This window comes from Apium graveolens, unplaced genomic scaffold (genome assembly GCF_009905375.1).
Source record: "Apium graveolens cultivar Ventura unplaced genomic scaffold, ASM990537v1 ctg4577, whole genome shotgun sequence".
NCBI lineage: Eukaryota > Viridiplantae > Streptophyta > Magnoliopsida > Apiales > Apiaceae > Apium > Apium graveolens.
In genome coordinates this window covers 21,914-47,814 of record NW_027418605.1, presented here as the reverse complement: position 1 = coordinate 47,814, position 25,901 = coordinate 21,914, and the positions used below count along the sequence as shown (strand labels likewise).

The following is a 25,901-nucleotide window of genomic DNA, read 5'->3' as shown; positions in this document are numbered from 1 at the left end:
TTCGTTAACTAATATTTACAGTGTACAATTAATTGGCCCTGAATTGATTCAACAACTTTTCAACTACCAATTCATCTAATTGGTTGTGGATGATCAAGTAAAGTTGGTACTACCAGGTTTCTATCTTCAAACTCTTCTGAATTCTCACTGAAATGGCGGCTTCTTATAAGCTAGCTGTGATCATAACAAACCCTGTAAACGACGATGAGTTACTCCTCGTAAAGCAAGCCCCACCACCCAAGTTCGATGATGAAGAGTATGATTCTTACGTTGATTCTCATCTCTGGGATTTGCCTTCAGCTCAATTATTGTTGCATCAAGGAGGACAATCCAATTCTGTTGTTTTTATTCAAGACCAGGATTTGTGCTCACACAAGATTGACTTCACTACCCTTGATTTTGCTCCAGCTCTCAACCAGGTTTACAATCTCTCTCTCTCTCTCTCCCTCCTCGCGCTCTCTCTTTCTCTCTCCCTCCCTCCCTCCCCCCACGCTCCCTCCCTCCCCCTCTCCCTCTCCCTCTCGCTCTCCCCCTCTCTCTCTCCCTCCCTCCCTCTCCCTCTCTCTCTCCTCCGGTCCCCCCACTCCCTCTCTTTCTGTGAAATTTATTGTTGCATACTTATGAAATATTAAAAGAGGAAAAATAAAATGACGAAATTAGTTTTCTGTTAGATTATGACTTAAAGTTTGATGTCTTATTTTAAATGTAATTTTATGCATTATGGGAAAAGGTAATGTGGTATGCATTTCACCTGTTGTGAATTATAGGTTTTGGCAGAAGTTGGTTTCGGGGAAACAAGCGGGACACAGTGGAAGTTTTCAAAGTTTGTTGAGGAACCTGACTTTGGCCCGGGAAATCCTATACATACAGTGTATATTACTGGACAATTAGGACCTGAGGATGGGGTTTTAAAAGGTTTGTGTTGGTCAACAATTATTGAATAAATTTTAGTTTTGTCTGGATTCAGGTAGGTTGCATATTACAACAAGAAATAGCGCACTATTAAAATTAAAAGCAGAGCACTACCCAGTTTCATATAAATTGGGCTTCAGGGAATTTTGGATTGATAGATCATATGCTTGCAATCTTTAGATAGGACATTGGTAGTGTTTTTTAGGATTTGGGTTGGTTAGCAATTAGTATTATTGAACTTGGCACCGTGTAGGAGTGACTCAGGAGAACATTTCAGCTTAATGGAAATTCATTAACTCATGTAGGATTGTTATACTGGACAGTATTGCCTGAACTTTGTTAGAAAGTCATATCTTTAGAGAAGTGGCAGCATACATTTAAACTGTAATTTCTTTTTTTGGTTGAAACTTGAAAGATCTGTTTGTGCACGATTAATGGTGGAATGCCAGATTTAGGCTGTTTATTTAAGGCTCTCAAATAAAAAAATGGGATTCATCCGACACGTTGAGTGTGTCATGTCAAGTCTCATACATATAGCATCTGCAAGACATATGAACATAAAATTCCTTTCCCAATCAATTTAAATTTTAAGGCACCAGAATCTTAAGAGTCGTCCCTTAAAGCTCTACACAGGCATTTATTCAGATCTTGGCTTGGATCATGTCTTGTGGGGCTATAGTTTAAAACTATAAGCTTGGTTCTGGTTCTGGGCAGCTTGTGTTTTCCTTGAAAAACTACAAGCTTCAACTGAATATCTCCTCCTCTTTACTCCCGCTCTGATACCATCTCAGATTATATGAGAATACTAAGAATAAATAAAAGGGATCATAGTAGAGTGGAGAGAAAGAGAGCGGCAGAGAACTAAAGTGTATATATTAGATGTTCTACTGCATATTACAAAGGAGGCAAAAGCCTTAATATATAGTAAAATGAAACTTGGTGGCTACTCTTGCTACAGTAACCAAGTACAATAATGATGTCATCTTGATGACATAAGATAGCTGATGTCATTGTTTATGATATTTAACAGTAATCATAATAACAATAGTTATAATAAAGATCTGTCGATGCATTGACTTGATCCACTACCTATTACAGAATATGGGCTTTATAATATGCACAAGCTAGACGGAAGTAGGGAACACTAAAATACTGGTCTTACTTTTGTTTTGTTTCCTTTTGATATACAAGACTACAAGTATTAATATTAAAAGTTATCTCACCTGATGAATGTTAAGAACAATCAACTGCTCTCTTTTGTTCTTAAATTGCTGTTATGAATACTGAATTTTATCATGCAGAACATTGTAAGTGGATGTCTGACCAGAGTTACCGGAAGTGCCTTCTTGATCTGAAGCCTAGTAATGTTCGTATAGGTCCTTTGGCTGTTCTTGGTCCTCTTGAAAATTCATTGCACTCTGATAAGTGGACTATTCCACCCAACCTGCATTCTCAGGTTTGTTGCTGTCTGCTTCTGTAGCTAGGCAATAAGATAAAACCAAAAAGGTAAGGAAGTATGTGTAGTCTTTAGTTAAATGGTACAACAAATAATTTAATGCTCAGTAATTTAACTTTAAAAAGCATTTTTATGATTGATAGTAAGAAAAAAGTTAATGTAGAGTCACGTAGCCAACGCATTCTTAATTTCTTATGTTTATCTTGTTATGTAGTATGAAGATATTTTTGTCAAAATGCATATGGGTATTAAAGTATGAAATCTAGTGTTTCCGATTTTTCAGGAGTATCCTCCCGGCATTATAATTATTCCAATGGGAAGTAGAACGGGGAAACCATTTCGAACTACGAATTTGGTTGTATTTGCATCCGAGAGTAGTCATGACAACTGTGGTGATCATGGTTTCATTGCTCATGGAGATGCATTAATAATAGATCCTGGTTGCCGTTCTGAATTCCATAAAGAGGTACTGTGTGTAAAATTCATCAATTTGAGTTGTGAATGATGGTCTTCTCCAGAACCATGCATGTCTTGCTTGGCATACAGTGCATCTCAGAGCAATACATAATTTATGCGAGATCATGTTTCAAAACACTATTTCAGTTTGCAACTTGGCATGTTTCATGTCAGTAGAATTCAATAACTTTACGTGCTCTAAGTTTAAATGAACTGATTTAAATGTATCAAGTCTTACATTTCTTCATCATCTGACATGTGTACTGATTTTTGAACATTCAGCTTAGGGATGTTGTTGCTGCTTTGCCCAAAAAGTTAGTCGTGTTTGTAACTCATCATCATAATGATCATGTTGATGGTAAGTAGCGGAGGAAAGTAGATACTATGCTCTTTCTGATGTCATATACATACGTGAGTGTAAGTTACTATAAGTTGTTTGCAGGCCATTTGACAAAAGTTACTGGAAATGAAACTATAAATGATCCAACCATTCTGTAACCTTTGTCGCTTTGACTATTTCGACTTAGTTTAAACTTTAAAACATACAAAAAAAGAGCTAGACTTATTTTGAATATAAATTTAGAATTTTTATTCAAAGACGTTGTGCAAAAGGTCAAAGCATCCATATATTTTAATATAGAGTCCAAGTCTTTGTTAGGCTATTGCACAAGTACAGCAGTTTGTTTCAGAGCCTCCCCATCAGCCATCAGAACTGCAGAAACATTTATCACATAATGAGTCGACGAGCATGATAGAGATAAGAAAGACTTGATAGAAATAGAGATAAGAAAGACTTGGTAGAAGCAATTACTTCTCACAATGCGAATATGTCTTTGAGATTCCCTGAAATATTTACTGTGGTCTATGCTGAAAGCCATGTCGTAAAGAAAATACTGTATATAACATGTTTCTACAAATTTTTCAGCATGTATCATGCTAGAACAAGTTGGTAAAGTTGTACTGTTATCTGCATAATTCTTAACTTTTAATGTTAAATTCCTTTTGAAATGACTAGCAAGACTTCCTGTGTATATCCATTTATTTTCTTTAATTCTAAATTGTAGAATAGAATTCCTGTAAAGTTATCTTCCAGATCTTAATTTCGACTTCTCTGTCGAATATAGGATTGTAGAATATGGAGCAATAGTTTGTCCTAAATACCCCAATTTTTGATCTTATATATTACTGTCTGAATAATTTTCTTCAACTGGCTGCTGTTGCATTCTGATATTAATTTGTGGTGTTGAAACTAGGAATAAGATACTTACTCTGAAGTATGAATAAGGAGTAGCGAGGGCATCATTTATAGTCTTCACTGTTAGATGTGTGTTTCTTTATGTTTCCACTAGTGCGTTGAGGTTGTTTCATTTATTTTACCCTGGTTGTCAGTTGTTTGAAGCAAGTCAGACTTATTTCTATTATATGAATAATATCCTGGTTCAGGTCTTTCAGCTGTCCAGAAGAGCAATCCCGATGCTTCTCTTTTGGCCCATGATAGTACTATGCGTCGAATTCGAAAAGGTTTCAAGCTTTTTCCCCTTTTAAAAGCTGATAATTGTGATTGGTTAGTCACATTAATTTTCTTTTTTGAGATCAAAATCTTGAACAACACTCGTTCTAAATCCGGAACAACATTATTTCCATGCAATGATACCAATTATAGAATAGGTTGGAGCTCTTATTGAAGTTACTAAACTGGATACTCAATTGAAAAAGTCCTTTCTAAAACATAATGTGTCATCTTTTTTTTTCTGAAGGTCAAATGCAGCCCTGGAGTCTTTTAAAATAAGTACATACAAATAATTGTTAATCAGTATGTAAGTCTGTTGTTTCTGAATCTATGAATCTCATTTATGTCCTTTACAGACGGTTTGTCTCTTAGTTATACCCCAGTTTCTGGAGCTGAAGAAATTTGCATTGGTGGCCAACGATTGAGAGTTATTTCTGCACCAGTAATGTCATATACATGTCTCTTCCTTTATTTTGTGTTCCGAAATCTTTTCTCCTGAGACTGAGTATTGGGTTTGGTCTGCTTTCATATTGCTCCCTCCATAATCCATATTGTAGAAGCAAAATATGGAACATAGAAGGCCTATATGCTTATGATACTCGTTTCACACAAGTGCATTAACCATTGATAAATTTGTGCAAGGCTTCAATTAAGCCCGATAGTACTGTCCCCAATCCCCAGAAATGAAAATAAAAAACAGTACTCTACAGAAGTCACCATGTGCAGTAACAACCATAAGCCATTGAGAATTTGATAATGGTTTTAGGTGTTTGAAACGAAACACTAATATCTTGTTATTTAAAAAGTGCACCAAATTTGGCATCATTGATTCTGTTGTTTATTCATTGATTATAGTATCTTAAGCAGCTACAAGTGTGGCTTTTTAAAAGTTATAGTAAGCATAAGGATGGGCATCGGGTCACTTTGGGGCCGGGAATTTTTTTTCTTTTATAAAAAATATATTATATATTATGAAAAACACTTCCCGGATTTTTTTTTGATAAAATATAATGTCAAATACCACAATCAATGGGTGAGTGCGACAGATAGGGGTGCAATATTCGAGAATTTGATTTTCAGTTTACCAATCCTATACAAAATATTAGATGTCCAAGGCACCAAAGGTTCAAAGCTCTCTGTTTTTGGCTTTGTTTAAGTGGAGCTAAAAGGCTCCGGTATTGCAAGTTAGTTTACTAATTTAAAAATGTCGGGGATCAGGAAGTTTTTTGTATGATGAAATCCATAAATTTTATATGATAAATGCTATAAGTGATGTCAATCCTTCTCATTCGTCATTTTCTTTAGTTGCGAAGCAACCGCAAGTATATTATAGCTGTACATCATGAAATGCCTGGTGCGTTTACTAGGAAGATTACCTCCGCAAATGAAACTTGTGATTTCATCTACTACTGAATTTCGTTTTCGTCTGATTTTGATTGTTTTCTTGTTCTAATTAGGGTCACACAGACGGCCACATGGCATTGCTTCATCTCAGTACCCACTCATTGATTGTTGGCGATCATTGTGTGGGGTAAGAATTAATTGAGGAGACTTTGCATCATTTAAAAAACTATATGAAGAGAATAGGCTATCCAGTTCCTTTTTGTTCTTAAAACATTATGCTTGCATTTTAATTCATTTTTCATTTTTGTTTTAAATTCCTCAATACGTAGTTGTGCAATGTGCATCCGTAATATTGAACTTTTAAATTTGATTTTACTGATTTCAGTCCATTTAATATAATGTTCTCTTTCCTCCGTATGTATTAATTTTTATGCATCTTTCGTTCTTTCTTTCTTTTTCTAATTTATTCTGGCATCCTTGACTTTCTTCAGCCAAGGAAGTGCCGTCTTGGATATAAGCTCCGGTGGAAACATGAATGTGAGTTAACTTCATTCCCTCTATTTTGTTTCTCTTATTTTATTGGTAGGTGTTGCTATGATACTGTTGCTGTCATTCTTTTCCAGTTATATCATAATCCAGTACAGAATGGAATATTATAATTTTCCATGGTGCTTCCAAGAGCTCTTGACACTTGCCAATTTGCCATGTGACCTGTGTCCTTCATTCACCTATTTATTTGATGTTAATATGAGAAGATACTCATACATTGATCATATTTTGTTACAGTACTTTTGTTTCAGTAGAAGGGTTGACAATAAGTTTGGATGATTATGGCAATAAAACATTCCTGTCCCCAGTCTATATACCCGTATATATTTTTTGTAATACTCATAATTTATGAATATATATTTTTTCTTTTGCTCAAATATTATATCTATTTTAAAATAGCTATATGTACTAAAATAAAAAAATTGAATGACGACATTAGACTACTAGTCTACTAGTATATTATGAAACGAGTTATGGCATTAATTAAAATAATATAAAGTATTGAAAAATGATGATCAGTACTAATGCCCTGTGTTCCATAAGAATTGTTTGTTTCATTTCAGAAAGACATGCTAAGAATTTACAAACTTTACATAAATTTTTAATATATGTAACAGATGCATAAAAGCATGAAAATTTATATTATAGAGGCTTGTGTTAAGGTGAGAACAGTTTTAGCATGAGAACAATCGTTCAGCACCTTAAAGGCTGGTGCTCAAATGAAAACACTTCACATGGAAGGACAATTGTTTTACACTTCAAAAAATTTGCTGACAATTTATACAAAAAATGTGAAACATGTGCAAAACAATTCTTCTCACTCTAAAAGTGTTTCTGTAATAAATTATAGATATATATTATAGTATGCAGAACAATGGTTTTGCCCACACGCTGCACTTTTTGTGTATTAATTTTGAAAGTGCAGAAATATTGTTCCTCTGTGAGCACTGTGAGCACTTGAGCTCATAGTATTTATCACAAATATAGGCTTCTTTTTTCCTAAACGCAAATATAGGCTTTTGTTCAAATGAGAACAAAAGAAATGTTCTTCCAAAGAAAATTTGATAAAAATTTGAAATTAAGGTAAGTATCAATATTTCTTATCAAAATTGCATATCTAAAGGTTGTATATAAAAATAAAATTTGAATATATAAAACATAAAAATATTTTAGAAACAGGATTGTTTTCTTTCATATGTTTAATTGTACTGAAAGTATCTCATAGATTTGCGACAAATTTCTTTTTGCAGGATTACTTCCAAACAACCTACAGATTTATGGAGGTTTCACCATGTACTTTGATACCCATGCATGGGAGGATAAACTTGTGGCCTAAGCACCTTCTATGCGAATATCTCAAGTATGAAGAATGTATATATGTTTCTGTTGTTGTAGATGGCCATTTGGGTAGAATCCTGCTAATAAAAAGAGTTAACAATGATAAACTTTACATTTTAATATTTTGGTAGTCGTAGACTGTTCTCTATGTATTATCTTTTAGTGAGAAATCAAAATTAAATCCAGTAATTTGCTTGATCTGTTGTTTGTGCTGAAGGGAGGGCTACACCTTCTACACCATGTAAGTGCTGATGCTATAGTCTTTTTGGAAGTAGGTGGCTAACTCGTAACTGTTTTATGTTCAGGAACCGCAGAAATAGAGAATCTTCAGTTTTGAAGTCGATAGAAGATGGAGCCGAAACATTGTTTGATATTGTAGCAAATGTATATTCCAATGTTGACCGCAGTTTCTGGTTTCTTGCAGCATCAAATGTGAGGCTTCATGTTGATCATCTTGCCCATCAGAATAAGTTGCCAAAGGTATACCCAAATCATTATATGCTACCCTTGCCAAGCATGTTGTCACTGCACTATGCACAATGGTTAAGTTGATCTAGATTTTGTGATTTATTTTTTTAAGTAATATTATTTGTTTTTTTTGTAAAGTTTTCTTTTGGTGGAGTACAAATAGTGAAATAGTAAAGCTTCCTTCGATTTTGAATTGTAGTTATTCACTTTTCTGAACAAATCTCAAATTCCACCAAAACCTGCTCCCTCCTAAATAAAAAATCTGGAAAATTGACATCTATCAACAGTGATTCCACATTTCCACTAAAACTTGCTCAAAGATGTAATGGTGGAAAATTCCTCTACGATTTTGCAGGGATTTTCTTTAGAAAATTTCAGTTGCAGTTGTGATGCGTTTTCTGGAAACATGGGTAAATCTTGAACCACAACGAAGAAACTGCTGAATTAAGTCATTTCAACAGCCACTATCTCTTAGGTTGGACCTCTTCTCATTAGCAACCGGTCACTAATATATATAAATATGTATACGTAGGACCAGGAGAAGAACTATAAAGCAATCCAGTGCGTCACAAAAATATATTTAGTTGATGTGAATAGATGTACTAAATTTCCTAATTTCTCTGACAGTGACAATGGCTTTGGTTTTCATGTGTATGCTCATCTGATTCAGTTTGGCTTGTTATGTCTAGGAATTTCCTCTTCAAAAATATCAGAGAACTTGCGGAGTGCATTTTCTGTCAAGATGGCTGTTGGCATGTGCAAGAAGTCGTGTTGCCAGAAAGTATAATATGCTAGGTAAAGCAAAATTGCCTTGTACTGTGGCATTGTTAACGGTTGGCTTAGCTGTAATCTACTCTGTGAGAAGCAAAGCTTAGTTCTATATAAGAATCAAAGTGTATTGGAGTAATATATACTCAGAATCAGAAATATGAAACATGTATTGGTCCATAAGGTGAAATAAAGTAAAGGCTCGCAAATTGCAAGAGGTCCTCTCTTTTTTGACAAAATATCAGTTAATCAAATTATAAATGACAGGGGTTTTGGCCCTTTCTATCACAATTTTAAAAGAAATGGTCCAAAATCTCTCAATCCGAAAAAATGACCCTTTTTATTATTTGAAAATGTATTTTTTATTTTCGTTTATACAAAACGTATTTTTTATTTATGTTCATATTAATTTCATAATATAAAAATAAATCTATAAAAAATAAAAAAATTAAAATTCTGAAAATGCATTTAAAGGATATGTAAGGGAAACGCATTATAAATATGCGTTTTTGAACCTAAATCGCATGAAAAGATTGTGTTTATTTAAAAACTTGCAGGCCCAAGTTCAAAGCCCAATAAAAAACAATGTAAGTAAAACTTGGTTTATTAGTGATAATAAGGGTCATCTATTTTAACTTGTAATATTTTGGATCATTTGCTAGCAAATTGTGAGATTAAGGGTCATTATTCCTTTTATTGACAATATATTATGAGAAATTATAAACGGCTACGGCATTCATCTGGTATACTGTTTAGGGCCTGTTTGGCAGCGCACTTATAAGTCACTTATGACTTATAAGCCCGTAACAGCTTATCGACGAATGTTTGTCGACCCAACTTATAAGTTGAATTTACAACTTATAAGCTGATAAGTTAAATGTTAGTAACGACGTACTTTTTCTCAACTTATTTTGATTTTTGGCTGATTTGTTAACCTCAGTTTTAAAATATATATTTTAAATGTTAATCTAACTTAAAATTCAAGAATTTAGATAATTATATTTAATAATTATTTATTTTAGCTCATTTAAGAATTTTTTTTATTTTGACTTATAAGTAAAATTATCCAAACACTTATTTAACTTATAAGTAATTTTTTACTTATCACTTATAATTCACTTATTCATTTTAAGTCGTAAGTTACTTATTTTCAGATTTCCCAAACGGACACTTATAAAATTGAGTGTTTTGTTTGCCTTTTGGCTGTGCAAATCTATTTATTAGTCCCTGGTAATTTAATAAAATATAAACTCCTTGACGCGACTATATCTTCGTGCTATTTTAATGCATACATCCGGTACTGCAGAAAGAATATAAAGAACTAAATATTCTCCTCTTCCAAATTTCACCCAATTTTTTCTGAAGAATTCGACAGGAGCCAATAGTCCGATCAAATTTTGGCTACAGGTTATATATGATTTTTCTAATTTAAAAAATCTGAGAAAAGCTTAAAACCTGTAGGATGCAAGAATTATTTTAATATTACATAGTTCTTTAAAATTTTAAATTTGAATTGAATTTTTAAACTTGTTCTTATTAAATTTTAAAATGATATAATTTAATAATAAATACACTAATACATGTGTATATATTCATGATTTTTTTCAAAAAAATCTATTTGAAAAAAACAATATTACTGATTGAACAAAAAATATATATATATATATATATATTTGTATTAGCAAAAAATGATTATATTTTGGTTAAAAATTAAAGTTTGAGTTCAGATGGCAACAATGAAGTGGACCAATGGTTCAACTCGTGTCCGAGTTGAGAAAAATCAAGATTTTGACTATTGTCGTGTATGTGCGTAATAACCGGGATTTTTGCGTTATATAATTATGTAAATAAATTGTTTATTATGTGATTTTATATAATTTAGTGAATCAGTGAATAAATATTTGAATATAATTTATTTCAGTTTGACGAGTTAAATATGACTTGAGATATAGTTAGTAATTAATATTAAATCGGGCCGTCAGTTGGGACGCGACGGTCGCGACCCTTAAGTATTGGAAAGTGAATTCCGAGTTATTAAAGGAAATGGAACAGAGAGGAAGGTGTAAATAGAGTTGTTCACGAACCAAGCCGAGTCGAGTTTTGATCGAACCGAGCCGAGTTTTAATTTTTTTTATGACGAACCGAGCCGAGCTTTCTTAACGAACAGAAAACCTTGTTCGAGCTCGAGCTTGTTAGTGAACGAGCCGAACACGAGTTTTTATCGAACAAAATCGAGCCGAGCCGAACAAGAGCTTTTATCGAACAATATCGAGTCGAGCCGAAACGAGCTGAACCGAGCCGAACACGAGCTTTATCCATCAAAACAAGCCAAGCCGAGCCCAGTCGAGCCGAGCCGAGCTTAGTAAAAATTCTGGTCAAACCACGGTTGACTGTTAAAATAACAAATCAAATACATTTATTTTTTTCTAAAAATTTTATCATATCACTAAAATATATAGATCTTAACATCCGTACGGTTGGATCATTCATCAATATTTTTTTTAAAATTGAAACATTACTACAAGAATAAACACTAGTTACAAGGACTCGTCAAAACACATGTTGATAGTTAAAATAACAAACCAAATACATTTATTTTTTTCTAAATTTTTTGTCATATCACTAAAATATATAGATCTTAACATCCGTACGGTTGGATCATTCTTCAATCTATTACTATTATACAAAAGACGAAATATTGAAAGTTTTGGTACGGTACCTATTTTTTGGTACACGCTGAATTTACTGAATTACCCTTTACTTAAAAGTTTTATTAGCCTTAGTAATCGAATTATAACAGAAAAAGAAATAAAAATCGTTTGCAACTATAACACGTTGCCTTTTTTATTTCTCTTTATAAAAACAACTTCTCTAAAAATCACGAACAAGTTTATTTAATAAAATTGAATAATAATATTATAACCACTAATAACTAATAAATTATCTTTTTCAGCTACTTAATTGTTTATTTTATTTAATTATTGTTTTACTTAAAGACTTTTTAAACTTCTTAACTTTAGCAATCCATAAATTATTAACTGCTTTACAAGAACAACTTAGCATTATCATCTTTCTTCATCGACAACAACAACAATCTCATCTCATCTCATCGTTTAAGACAATGCAAAAACCCTTTGTTCTTAAATCAATGCAAAAGTCAAAACCATCTACAGCTCTAACCAGTAACTCTCACGGATATATTTTGTACGGGTCCACGGTAAAAATATTTGTTTTATATAATTTTAACAAAAAAAAACATATATACTAATTATTCAGTCTAAAAGAAAATTATCTTATTGATCCGAAATTTAAAATAAAAATAAAATTAAACTAAAAATAATTAGTTTAATTTGGTCAGTGTATTGGGCATCGAGATAAAATAAAATCATGTAAATCACTGATCCGAGATAAATTAAATTAATATTAGATCAAGTATAATTCGTATCCTATTCATGTGAAATAAAAAATCAAATTTTATATAAAACATAATTTTTTTAAATACACTTAAAATTTTTAATAAAACTATATCGATAATATTGTCTTTTTCAAATATCTTTTATAGACTTATAGTTAATCGATTAAGTAATCACCATGATAAAATAATAGTTTTTTAAGGTACCAACATAATGGAGACATTATATTTTTACCCTCAATAAATTAATAATTTCATTATAATAATATTTCCCCCATTACCAATGTTATCACTTTAAATAAGTTTAAATGTTCTAAAAAGTAATGAACATACACGTTTACTTATATAATTATCATAAAGTCATATCATTTAAAATTTTAAATGAACAAAATTAATAATTGAATTCAAGTATTTTTTTTAAAATATGTATTATTTAAAAAAACTGTGCAGTTCGTGCATCACACGGGTTTTAAGCTAGTATTTTCTAAAAGATGAAACATTAATACAAGGATAAACACTGGTTACAAGTACTGGTCAAAACACATGTTGACTGTTAAAATAACAAACCAAATACATATATTTTTTTCTAATTTTTTTGTCATATCACTAAAATATATAGATCTTAACATCCGTATGGTTGGATCATTCTTCAATATTTTCTAAAAGATGAAACATTAATACAATGATAAACACGGTCTGGTTACAAGTACTGGTCAAAACACCCGTTGACTGTTAAAATAACAAACCAAATACATTTATTTTTTTTCTAATTTTTTTGTCATATCACTAAAATATATAGATCTTAACATCCGTACGGTTGGATCATTCTTCAATATTTTTAAAAAAATGAAACATTAATACAAGGATATACACTAGTTACAAGTACTGGTCAAAACACCTATTGATTGTTAAAATAACAAACTAAATACATTTATTTTTTTCTAATTTTTTTTTCATATCACTAAAATATACCCCCTCCGTCCCACTGGGATGTTTACGTTACTATTCGACACGTATTTCGAGACTTCTATAAAGTATAGTTTCATAATGTTTTTTCAATTTTTTTTAAAATAAAAGTTTAAACATAAAACTTTTATTCAAAAAAAAAATTTGAAAAAAATATTATGAAACTATACTTTAAACGAGCATTGAAAAGTGTGCCGAAAAGTAACGTAAACAATCCAGTGGGACGGAGGGAGTATAGATCTTAACATCCGTACGGTTGGATCATTCATCAATATATTTAAAAAATTGAAACATTACTACAAGAATAAATACTAGTTACAAGTGCTCGTCAAAACACCTGTTGATTTTTAAAATAACAAACCAAATACATTTATTTTTTTTAAAATTTTTTGTCATATCACTAAAATATATAGATCTTAACATCCGTACGGTTGGATCATTTTTCAATATTTTTTTAAAAATGAAACATTAATACAAGGATAAACACTAGTTACAAGTACTGGTCAAAACACCTGTTGATTGTTAAAATAATAAACAAAAAACATTTATTTTTTTCTAAATTTTTTGTCATATCACTAAAATATGTAGATCTTAACTTCCGTACGGTTGGATCATTCTTCAATATTTTTAAAAAAACTGAAACATTAATATGAGACTAAACACTGATTAAACTATTGGTTGATTGTTAAACTAGCAAATGAGACAAATTTATATTTATCCGAAATTTTTTCCATACGATTAAAATATATAATTTCATGAAATCATTTACACTTTAATATAATTTCATGAATTAAAAAGATACAATAATCTGAAATATAAAACTGTATTTTTAGAATTTCTTTTTCTTTATTGGGCCGAATTCAAATAATGCAAGCCCAACCCAGAGAAAACCCTAATCCATGATATGGTCGTTCATTCCCTGTTTTCTCAATCAGTTCATCTTATCCATATCCCTAAACGGCTAAACCGCTAAACGACTAAATCCCTAAATCCCCAAACCAAAATCAACCCTAATTATCTCCTGTAAATCAAATCTTAGATTCTCATTTCTCAGTAACCCCCTTTGTTCTTCTTCTCTTTTCGATTTTTACATCTCCTACAAGTTACAAATCCCCAACACTTCTACACCATTATATATATATTTCTATATACATACATACACACATGATACTTCTTCGTTGCTTTTTTATCTCCTGTTATATAATTAAATCTCTACACACAAATTTATACACACACGAGAATCGTATCTATAATTGAATGTCTAATTGTTCACTTTGTTAACTTTTTTATTAAATTCATGTATGTGCTTTTACATCCCCATTTTATCTAGCTTTAAAATGATGTAGTTTAGTGTTAATTATGCGTAATTTTCTTGTCTGGACTTTTTTTGTGCTAGAAATTAGGTTACTGTTTGATCCTCGCTATTTTTGCACCTTTACAATGTTATATTACGGAGTTCTTTGTTGCGATTATCGTCACTCTCTGGTTTAGGTTTGGAGAATTAAAAAGTGGCTTGATTTAGTTAGCTCGAAGTGGAGTTCTTTATTACACTGCGTTTTAGGAGTTTTATATTTTTAAGTTATAAAAACACACCCGGAGTGGTAGTTTGGCGAGCGTTGAAGAGTTGAGTTATATTTTTAACTTGTTATAGTTTGGATGATTGGTAAGTACGATTTTCAATTTACAATATGCATATATGCTGACTTTTTGCCGCTGTGATCTACTGTCATTTTTTATATATTGGCATGTTCAGTTTTGTTGCTTTAATCCAAGTATTTGCACATAAATTAACTTGTTATTTACTGCTCAATTTATGTGCACAAAATCTATTTTAATCCTCTCAGCTTGTTTAGGTTTCTCAACCTATACTTGATATTTTAGATGGTTTCTGTTTCTATTTTTTGACTTGCTATTTTTCTCAAAATTTGTATACTTGTTGTTTTTCTCAACTTTTTCTTCTGCAACTTTTTCTATTGTTTTATGCTACTGTTTATTGATTCATACCATATTGTTTAATGGTGTGCAGACGTGTAGATTTGTAATGACACCTTCCCGGAAAAAAAAACCAAATTGAAATTATTCCGGAAAATGCTGAATTTGAAGAGTTGAGAAGCCTTGGCGATGAATCAGAATCTGAAGATGCTGGTGAGAATAATGGTGCATCTGAACAGCGTGAACAACCTGAACAAATTGAACAAGAGGAAATTTCGTGAAAAAGAAAAAGTGGCAGCCTTGAAACTCAAGAGTCTACGCAGCCTTACCAAAAGAAGCAGAAGAAGAAATCCCGGTGTTGGCCATATTTGAACACGATTGAGGAAAGCAATCAAAAGATTGCGATTTGTAAAATTTGCAAAATAGTAAGAATGAAATTAGGCAGTACGGGTTGCACAACCACGCTAAACAGGTACGTGGATAAATGTTTGAGGGAACATGGGCAAACAAATCAAGCAACACTACAGTTTCAACTGAGCGATGCGATATCATCTAAGGTAACACTTGGCACTTTTAAATATGATCATGCTGAAATGAGAAAAAATAGTTTCTCATTATATTTTGGTAAATGAACTTCCATTTAGGCATGCAGAAAGCTTTATGTTTGACAAGGTAATGAAAACAACCGCCCCTTACTGGCAGAAAATTACTAGGCATGTTGTTAAAAAAGATTGTATCAGTACTTACGAAATTGAGAAAAATAAGTTAAGAGAATTGTTCAAATCTGATAGAAAGATTAATATTACAACTGATATGTGGACTTCCTCACATCAGAAACTTGGTTATATGGTTGTCACCGGTCATTAAATCGATTTCGATTGGAATCTTAATATTAGGGTTCTGAATTTTTGTAATGTGCCTCCCCCGCATAGTGGATTTATAATTTCAGAAGTTTTGTTCAAATGTTTGAATGAATGGGGAATAATTGAAAAAATTGGGACGTTAACCGTCGATAATGCTGCTGCGAATGACGTTGCTTTACGATATCTTAAGCAAACTTTTAGTGTTAGAAGGGTATTATCAATTGAGGGAAAAAATGTTTTATGCACATTGTTGTGCACACATATTGAACCTATGTGTGCAGGATGGGTTAGAACCAACCAAAGAAATAGTTGATAAAGTCAGGGATGAGGTTAAATATATAGCAGCCTCTGAAAGTCGTAGGATTAAGTTTGCCGAAATTTCAATGTCCTTAGGTCTGAAATGTAAGAAACTGATTTTGGATGTTTCAACTCGTTGGAACTCGACATATAATATGATGTCATGTGCGATCGAGTTCAGAGATGCATTTCTCATGTATAACACATCTGATCAGGGGTTTAAGGAATATGTACCAAGTCCAGATGACTGGGAAAGAGTTGTAGGTGTGTGTTCATTTCTTGAAGTTTTTTCAGATGTCACGAAAGTTATTTATGGAACATAATATTCTACTTCAAATCTGTTTTTATCTGAAATAAGGAGGGTTAAGTAGATAATAGACAAAAAGGCAATTGATCCAAATATGCATATTCGAGAGATGGCGCGAAAAATGGAGCTGAAGTTTGAGAAATACTGGGGGGAAACGAATTTGATAATGTCAATTGATGCGGTCATGGATCCATGATTTAAAATGAAACTTCCAACCTTTTGCTTTCCTACGCTTTATCCAATTGCTGGTGATTCTGACAAAAATTTGTCTAATTTAGCAAATGCCTTACATGATTTGTATGTAGAATATTGCAGGGAAGACATAGATGCTAATAAGGAAAGAAATGAATCAAGTGAAATTTCTTCCACTGATGCAAGTTTTATGAATGAACAAAGGGAAACACCTAAATGAATAAATGATTATGAGAGTTTCATTCGGGAAAGTGGAGGTATTGTTGAGCCCATAAAGTCAGAACTTGAGGAGTACTTGAGTGAGAAAATTATTGTTCCGAGTTCTAAATTTGACGTTCTAGTGTGGTGGAAAGGAAACTCTGCAAAATTTCCTATTTGTCCAAAATGGCATCCGATATTTTGAGCATTCCTATTAGCACTGTGGATTCAGAATCTACATTCAGCGCTGGTAGTAGAGTAATTGAACCACACCACTCCTGTTTGAAGCCCGAAATAGTTAAAGTATTGTTGTGCGGAGCAGATTGGGTGTTGGGAAAGCAACAATAGTAAATTACTACTATACTAACACAATGAGGCAGTTATATAACCAATAACAAGAACAAGGCAATAACACCAATAACGAAAACAAAACACGAAGGTCGTAAATAAAAAAAAATAATCAGCAACTGTAAAAGAAAAATAAGAAGAGAAAGAAAGCTTAGCTTAATAAAGCTTTCAATCATAGATGAGTCACCAATCCCTCGAGAGGAAGAGGCTGTTCTTGAAGAGTTTATTGCCCTCACTTACTGTGTTCAGAGACTGCAATAACCCTCCCAGGATAAAACAGCAACAGCACACCGGTTCATATCAACTCGATGTACAAACAACGATCAGACCTCAGTTTTCAAAACCTATGCTAATCTGTATAATTTTGGAGGAGAGAAAAAGAGGAAGATGATAGCTAGGGTTTTACGTATGTATATTTCAACGTATATATTCCAAAAGGTTTTGTTCAGTATAAAATTACATCCCAAAACATAACTGAATATGTTATATTAATTAAATAAATATTCTGACTTAAATGCATTTAATGAATACTTTCAGAATCAGAAAAATCCCATCCCCGGTGGATAATGCTTAGTACACCGATGGATAATGCACACTTTGTACCCCGACGGATAATCAGTTCAGTGCATTTTGTACCCCGGTGGATAATCAATTCAGTGCATTTTGTACCCCGGTGGATAATGCACACTTTGTACCCCGGTGGATAATCAGTTCAGTGCATTACTCCAAATCCTGATATTCAGATTCAATATTCATATTAAAATAATATAATAAGTCAATAAATATTATAATTAAACATTAAACTTCCTCGCTTACTTAATCAATGTGGGATAAACCCACACAACCCTTTTCAAGCTACTAACTTCAACTCAATTTCTTTATGGATTACACTAAGAAAATGACTTAGATCCAAACATGAAAGTTTAAGTCCTCATTACAAAGAACAACCTCCAACAATTAGATTTAGGAAATTACATTAAAAACATGTCTAAAACATGCATCAAACTTTCCATTTTCTAACAATCCCCCACAAATGCATACAGAAATGCATATCAGATTTTATCATGACTTGTTTTTCAGAGTCGGTACCCTCCCGGGTTTGAACCCTCCTAAGTCCTCTACTTCGATGGCTACAAGATATAGATGGAATATTTCACCTTGAATCTTTATCCGTAAAGTGTAACCACACTCCATAGAGGACGACAAGTCAAAGGCTATGGTCAGATCTACCGCTTTGAAACATTATGGTCGTATCTCGATCCTGTTTGTTGAATGCTTCGAGGAATAACCCTTTCCTCTAATTGCGACCTCACAATAACATTCGCTTAGCTGGGCATCTCCCAAGATGTACTGCTTACATCTCGTCTTACGACTTGACCCTATTCAGAGTTATAAAACTCTTGCTATACTTGCAGTTTCAGCACCTTTTGAGATTTCCAGGGGATAGACTCAGATACGTAAGTATCAGTCTATATAAAGTAAAGGTACTACCGATTCATCCTTACAACTTGTTATTACCACATTGAATACACTTCGAGGAATCTCCTCTCAGGTGTATTGGGTTCCCGCTGTAGATGAACCTTGATGGGTTATCAGTCCCATCCCCAACCTCGACTTAAGGACCACAACATTCTCAAGCCCCTTAGTCAAAGGATCAACTATATTATCCTGAGTTCCTATGAACTCTATAGCAATAATCCTATCAGACACAAGATCCCTTATATACTTAAGCCTAACTTGGATGTGTCTCTTTGTTTTAGCATTATACTTAACACTTCTGACTTTGTCGATAGTTGTACGGCTATCACAATGAACAGAAATGGCAGGAAGCGGTTTGCTTACTACATGTAACATACTCATGAGTCTATTTAACCATTCAGCCTCCGTCCCCGTGACATTAAGTGCACACAACTCAGCCTCAAAAGTAGACCGAGTAATCAAAGTCCATCTAGAAGACTTCCACGACACTGCTCCACCCGCAAGGGTAAACACATATCCAGTCACTCCACTGGAACCAGATTTCTTAGCTATCCAACTTGCATCACTGTACCCCTCGAGTACCCCCGGAAATCTCCGGTAATGCAAGCCAAGAGAAATTGTTCCCTTGAGATATCTAAGAACTCTATCCAGTGCCTCCCAATGAGTCTTGTTCGGACAGCTTGTATATCTAGCTAACTTAGACACAGAATAAGAAATATCTGGTCTAGTCACATTAGCAAGATATTACAAACTCCACATAATCTGAGAATACCTTAACTGAGACATAGGAATACCTGAACTATTCTTGATAAGGCCAACTTTAGGATCGAATGGAGTATCAGCGATTCTACAATTTGAATAACCATACTTCTCAAGTATAGATTTCTCTATATAATGAGACTGTGATAAGGTTATTCCATCGGTTGACCGAGTCAACTTGATCCCAAGAATCACACTAGCTTCACCCATATCCTTCATCTCAAAATCCTTTTTAAGAAACTTTTTGTCTCGTTAATAATCTCAATATTAGTTCCAAACAACAAAATATCATCCACATATAGGCACACAATCACACATTCATTTCCTCTAACCTTATAGTAGACGTACTTGTCACTTTCATTAACTAAAAACTCAAAGCTTAAAACAGTTTCATCAAACTTCTTGTGCCAGTCTATAGGAGCTTGTTTTAGGCCATAAATGGATTTGACTAACTTACATACTTTCCTCTCGTTACCAGAAGCAACAAATCCCTCAGGCTGATCCATATAAATCTCTTCTTCAAGGTCACCATGAAGAAAAGCTGTCTTTACATCCATCTGATGGATGATAAGACCATGTACGGAAGCCAATGCAATAAGCAATCTGATTGTTATCATTCTAGCAACATGAGAGTATGTATCAAAATAGTCAATTCCTTCTCTTTGCCTAAAGCCCTTAGCAACTAGCCTAGCCTTGTACTTATCTATTGAACCATCAGGGTTTAACTTCCTCTTGAAAATCCACTTACATCCTATAGTAGAACACCCAGGAGGGAGATCGACTAACTCCCATGTTCCGTTAGAAACAATAGAGTCCATCTCACTCTTCACAATGCCTTTCCAGTGCCTTGACTCCGAAGAATCCATGGTCTGACGGAAAGTTAAATGTTCGTCCTCGACATTATAAGTGATGTAATCACTTCCAAAGTCCTTGACTAGCCTTGCATGCTTACTCCTTCTAGGTTCCTCTACTTCGTTAGGAGTAGAGCTACTACCAGGATCCGCCCCCACATTCGTCATCTTTTCCACATGATCGGGAATGGAACTCGATGTGCGAGTGGAATCATCATCAAAATTACCTTGTGGTATACCAGTCTTCATAGGGAACACATCCTCAAAAAATGTTGCATCACGAAACTCAACTATCGTATTTGCCACAATACCATCTATGTCAGATTTTAAAACCAAAAATCTCATAGCAATTGTGGTTTCAAGATAGCCCAGAAAGACACAATCAACAGTTATCGGTCCTAGTTTCTTTCTCTTGTGTTCAGGGACAAGCACCTTGGCAAGGCACCCCCACACACGAAGATAACTCAAACTAGTTTTACGCTTTCTCCATAATTCATAAGGAGTCTTATCCATGTATTTTAGAGGGACTCTGTTCAGAATATGACAAGCCGTATTCAGAGCCTCTCCCCACATGTACTTAGACAACCCCGAATTAATCAGCATACTGTTAATCATATCTTTAAAAGTTCTGTTCTTTCGCTCTACCACCCCATTAGACTTAGGTGTGTATGGAGGAGTCACCTCATGAACTGTACCATTGCTTGCGCAAAATTCATTAAATGAGGTACTCGTATACTCACCACCTCTATCCGACCTCAACCTTTTAAGTACTTTGCCAGTTTGTGTTTCAGCTTCATTTTTAAACATAATGAATTTATCTAGTGCTTCATCTTTATGTTTAAGCAAATAAACATAACAATATCTACTACAATCATCTATAAAGGTAATGAAATATCTATAATGATCCTTAGTCAACACACCACCAAATTCACATATGTCTGTGTGTACTAAATCTAACAAGTCAGAATCCCTAACAACATTATGAAATGGTTTCCTTGTTAATTTAGCAGTCACACATACTTGACATTTAGTTTTCTTATCAATGGCATGCTTTGGAATCAACTCTAAATTCATCATATTCTTTAGAGCACCAAAATTTAAATGACCAAGTCGTAAGTGCCACAAATCAGATGATTCTACACAATTAACAGAAGGTGCAACACTATCATTAATAAAACTGCCCAAAACAGGCTCCACATTTATTAAAAATAAACCGTCAGACAAGTAACCCTTGCTATAAAAAGTACCAGTATGTGTAATAACTACTTTATTACATTTGAGAGAAAGTTCAAAGCCATTCTTAACTAAACTGCTTCCACTAATAATGTTTCTACGAATAGAGGGAACATGATGCACTCTAGTGAGAGATGGAATCCGCCCAGAAGCAAATTCAGGTCCACATTTCCTATTCCAAGCACTTGAGCAACACTAGCATTCCCCATCATCACTGTCACTCCATAAGTCTGTTGATAAGATACAAACAGACTAATATCAGCACAAATATGCACATTAGCTCCAGTATGAATCAACCATTCATTAGACAGATAAGTGGAAAGTAGTTCAGGGTTATAGTTAACATACCCGTCGTTGGCGTCAGAGGCAACAACCTCACCAACAATCATGTTAGCCACAGGCCCACTAGTGGTTGCAAGTCCAAGCACAGTGTTTGCTTGAGCTACCACTCCAGCTTTCTTTGCTTTCTTCACATGACAGTCTTTACTCCAATGACCAGCCTGTCCACAAGACCAACAAGGTTTGTTTGCCTTTGGTTTCTTAGCCTTGTTCTTGTCATTTTTTGGTTTAGTGTTATCCTTCTTACTGACAAATTTCCTTTTCTGCCCAACAGTCACTACGTTCACCTTCGAACTACTCTCATGTTCAACATGAATCACATGTCCTTGTTTGGACTTGCGCTATTCCTGCACAGAGATGTCCAACATAAGGTTTGTCCATGTGATCTCTCCTTTCTGTCTTTTCAGGGAGAGAGTAAACTCCTCCCAAGACTTAGGGAGCTTTTCAATCACAACCATCACCTTAAACTTCTCAGGTAAGTCCATTCCAGACTCTCCCAAAGCATGCACCAACATCTCAAACTCATGTACTTGCTCAGTCATGGATTTGGTATCCACCAGCTTGTAATCAAGAAACCTCACCACAGAATACTTCTCAAGACCTTGAGAATCAGTATTATGGGTTCGGTCCAGCTTCTCCCACAACTGCTTAGCACTATAAGCATTCGATGAATAAACATCAAACAGAGTGTTTGCTCAAGCAGCCAGAATGGCAGCCCTAGCCACCCATCCTTCTCATCCCATAGCGCATAAACAGTCATAGTTTCAGGCTTTTCTTGATTCACAACAGGAGGATCATACTGTACCACCGACCATAGACCCTTAACAGTTAACCAGAGCTTCATCTTTTTCTGCCAGTGAGAAAAAGAAGCCCCCCACTGAATTTATCAGGCATGCCCGATAAATCAATAGGTTGTGGAAATTTGTACGTGGTCCAATCTATGGTGGACGCAGTAACTTCAGAACTAGAACCAACAACAACAGGAGTCTCACCAACAGGAGTATCAGTTTCGTTAACCATTTCGTTAAATAGCTATATAACAAATAAACTCTTCAAGATTATTGGGAAAGCAACAATAGTAAATTACTACTATACTAACACAATGAGGCAGTTATATAACCAATAACAAGAACAAGGCAATAACACCAATAACGAAAACAAAACACGAAGGTCGTAAATAAAAAAAATAATCAGCAACTGTAAAAGAAAAATAAGAGAAAGAAAGCTTAGCATAATGAAGCTTTCAATCACTGCTGAGTCACCAATCCCTCGAGAGGAAGAGGCTGTTCTTGAAGAGTTTATTTCCCTCACTTACTGTGTTCAGAGACTGCAATAACCCTCCCAGGATAAAGCAGCAACAACACACCGGTTCACAGCAACTCGATGTACAAACAATGATCAGACCTCAGTTGCCAAAACCTATGCTAATCTGTATAATTTTGGAGGAGAGAAAAAGAGGAAGATGATAGCTAGGGTTTTACGTATGTATATTTCAATGTATATATTCCAAAACGTTTTGTTCAGTATAAATATTACATCCCAAAACATAACTGAATATGTTATATTAGTTAAATAAATATTCTGACTTAAATGCATTTAATGAATACTTTCAGAATCAGAAACAGCCCATCCTCGGTGGATAATGCTTAGTACACCGTTGGATAATCCATACATTGTACACCGATGGATAATGCTCACTTAGTACCCCGACGGATAATATACACTTTGTACCCCGGTGGATAATGCACACTTTGTACCCCGACGGATAATGTACACTTTGTACCCCGACGAATAATGTACATTTTGTACCCCGACGGATAATGTACACTTTGTACCCCGACGGATAATCAGTTCAGTGCATTTTGTATCCCGGTGGATAATTAATTCAGTGCATTTTGTACCCCGGTGGATAATGCACACTTTGTACCCCGGTGGATAATCACTTCAGTGCATTACTCCAAATCCTGATATTCAGATTCAATATTCAAATTAAAATAATGTAATAAGTCAGTAAATATTATAATTAAACATTAAGTAAACTTCCTCGCTTACTTAATCAATGTGGGACAAACCCACACATCCCTTTTCAAGCTACTAACTTCAACTCAATTTCTTAATGAATTACACTAAGAAAATGACTTAGATCCAAACATGAAAATTTAAGTCCTCATTTCAAAGAACAACCTCCAACAATTAGATTTAGGAAATTACATTAAGAACATGTCTAAAACATGCCTCAAACTTTCCATTTTCTAACATTGGGTGCGCGAATTGTATGGCCTGAAAAATCTAAACAGGTATATACGAATCTGATTTGATACCCCTGATAGTTTAAATGAGTCTAATTACAAAATAAATCTGCTTATAAGACATGATCTTAGGTCTTTATCAATCAGTCCAGTAGTATATATACTTAATAATTACATTTTTTAATTCTGACATTATTTCAATTTGACCTTTAAAATGTTTTTAGGACGAGGACAAGGAAATTGTGATTCATTTGGATTAAATGACGAGTTGAAACATGAAGTACGAGGCTCCTGTAAGTACTTTTTATGTTTCTGTTGGGTCGATTCTACTATAATTTGTTCAAATATGTAAAGTATTCTGCTTGCTTAATAATCCATCAGAACACCTCTGTAGTAATACAATTGGATGATGCGAGTTTCAGAATGTATGGAAATGCACATAAGGTGGTATAAAATTTAATCTTTTTATTAATTCTGGTAAGTAACTTGTTTGATTTTGTCGATACCTTCATTGCTACAGAGGTGTGCACTATTAAAAAAACCATCAGAACCTCTTTATATTAATAATCATTAAATTAAGTAAATTTCAGATTAATACCATAATTCTGCATTACTTTTGTATTGTAATGACAACTGACAAGCAAATGAATTCATTTTCTATATGTTAGTAAAAAACAAAGATGATGTTAGTAAAATGGGGAGTGATTTAAATTGACGTAGTTATCATCAATCATTTCTAATTCCAAATTCTTTATAAGAGTTGTTGTGTATCACCATTAATGAGTCTGTGTACCTGCATGAACACAAACACAACTCTGATAATACAGGTTTAACTCCTGACTTCCCTCGGATTTATTTCATGATCAACGAGAATATCTCGGAAAATAGTCATCCTTGTTTCAAACAGCAATAGTGGTTCCATACTAGCCCTTGTCCTGTTATGAACTTAATCTAGATATTTATATAATATCGTCCTGTTATGGGACTCGGTGTATTTTTCCTGGAGTTATTGTGGCTTAGCTTGTTTGCTGCTCCGTGGTCTCTATATCATTTAGAGTCATTTATAAAGGAACCCTATTTTATGAACCCTGTAATATGTCATTTATGAAGGAACCCTGTTTTATGAACCATGTTTTATGTTTTATGTAATATCAGTATCATGTTTTATGTAACTAACTATTTGCAGTCAAGTCAGTTACTGGGATGTACATCTATTTGCTGATGGCTAAGTGCACTAGATGGAAACATGAAACATCAACCTGGAGGAGTTGGGAATGCCAAGCCGGAGCTGCTACAATTTGCTATAAAGTCTATTTTGGTTTTAAATTTTGGAAATTTAATCTAATTTAAAGTTTATATGTTTTTTGTACTTGGATAATTGATGTAGTCTTTTCTTTTATTTTGGTGTGGGAACATGGATTGATGAAAATAATTTATGTAATTTTAATCTAAAAATATTAGCAAGCAGGGTAACTGGGTAATTATTATAAAAATCAACAGAATTTTTTGCATTTTTTTCGAGCTCTAACGAGCCGAGCTCGAGCCGAACGATCTCGAGCCGAGCTCGAGCCGAACATGCTAAAAGCACGGCTCGAGCTCGTTTTCTTAACGAACACTTTTTAGTGTTCGAGCTCGAACTCGAGCCCTTAACGAACCGAGCCGAACCGAGCCCTGA

The 25,901-nt window shown here is 33.9% G+C and overlaps 1 protein-coding gene and 1 long non-coding RNA gene across 4 annotated transcripts; both read left to right on the top strand.

Moving 5' to 3' along the window:
* Positions 1-41: 41 nt before the first annotated feature.
* LOC141702041 (uncharacterized) lies at positions 42-9,018 on the top strand. Of its 2 annotated transcripts, XR_012566988.1 has the most exons (13): positions 44-419; positions 768-915; positions 2,214-2,368; positions 2,652-2,834; positions 3,107-3,182; positions 4,268-4,345; positions 4,691-4,776; positions 5,792-5,865; positions 6,170-6,215; positions 7,478-7,587; positions 7,871-8,045; positions 8,389-8,508; positions 8,723-8,859. XR_012566988.1 is itself a non-coding variant. In XM_074505743.1 (12 exons), exons 1-12 carry the CDS (start codon positions 153-155, stop codon positions 8,906-8,908), a joined length of 1,584 nt encoding a protein of 527 aa, XP_074361844.1. In that variant the 5' UTR covers positions 42-152; the 3' UTR covers positions 8,909-9,018. The 2 variants fall into 2 exon arrangements, 1 of the variants encoding a protein (XP_074361844.1); XM_074505743.1 differs by lacking the exon at positions 8,389-8,508 and having other exon boundaries at positions 42-419; positions 8,723-9,018.
* Positions 9,019-14,100: 5,082 nt separating this feature from the next.
* LOC141702042 (uncharacterized) lies at positions 14,101-25,693 on the top strand. Of its 2 annotated transcripts, XR_012566990.1 has the most exons (4): positions 14,101-14,478; positions 15,206-15,668; positions 24,451-24,519; positions 25,413-25,693. It is a non-coding gene; the product is annotated as an uncharacterized LOC141702042 (long non-coding RNA). The 2 variants fall into 2 exon arrangements; XR_012566989.1 differs by having other exon boundaries at positions 14,101-15,668.
* Positions 25,694-25,901: the final 208 nt, after the last annotated feature.

What these genes read in the sequence shown, in the direction of transcription:
- LOC141702041 (XM_074505743.1), top strand. Translation starts at nt 153, where the DNA reads ATGGCGGCTTCTTATAAGCTAGCTGTGATCATAACAAACCCTGTAAAC. An exon ending in TTGCTCCAGCTCTCAACCAG is followed by an intron (nt 420 to 767) that starts GTTTACAATCTC and finishes TGTGAATTATAG; the next exon opens with GTTTTGGCAGAAGTTGGTTT. An exon ending in TCATAATGATCATGTTGATG is followed by an intron (nt 3,183 to 4,267) that starts GTAAGTAGCGGA and finishes ATCCTGGTTCAG; the next exon opens with GTCTTTCAGCTGTCCAGAAG.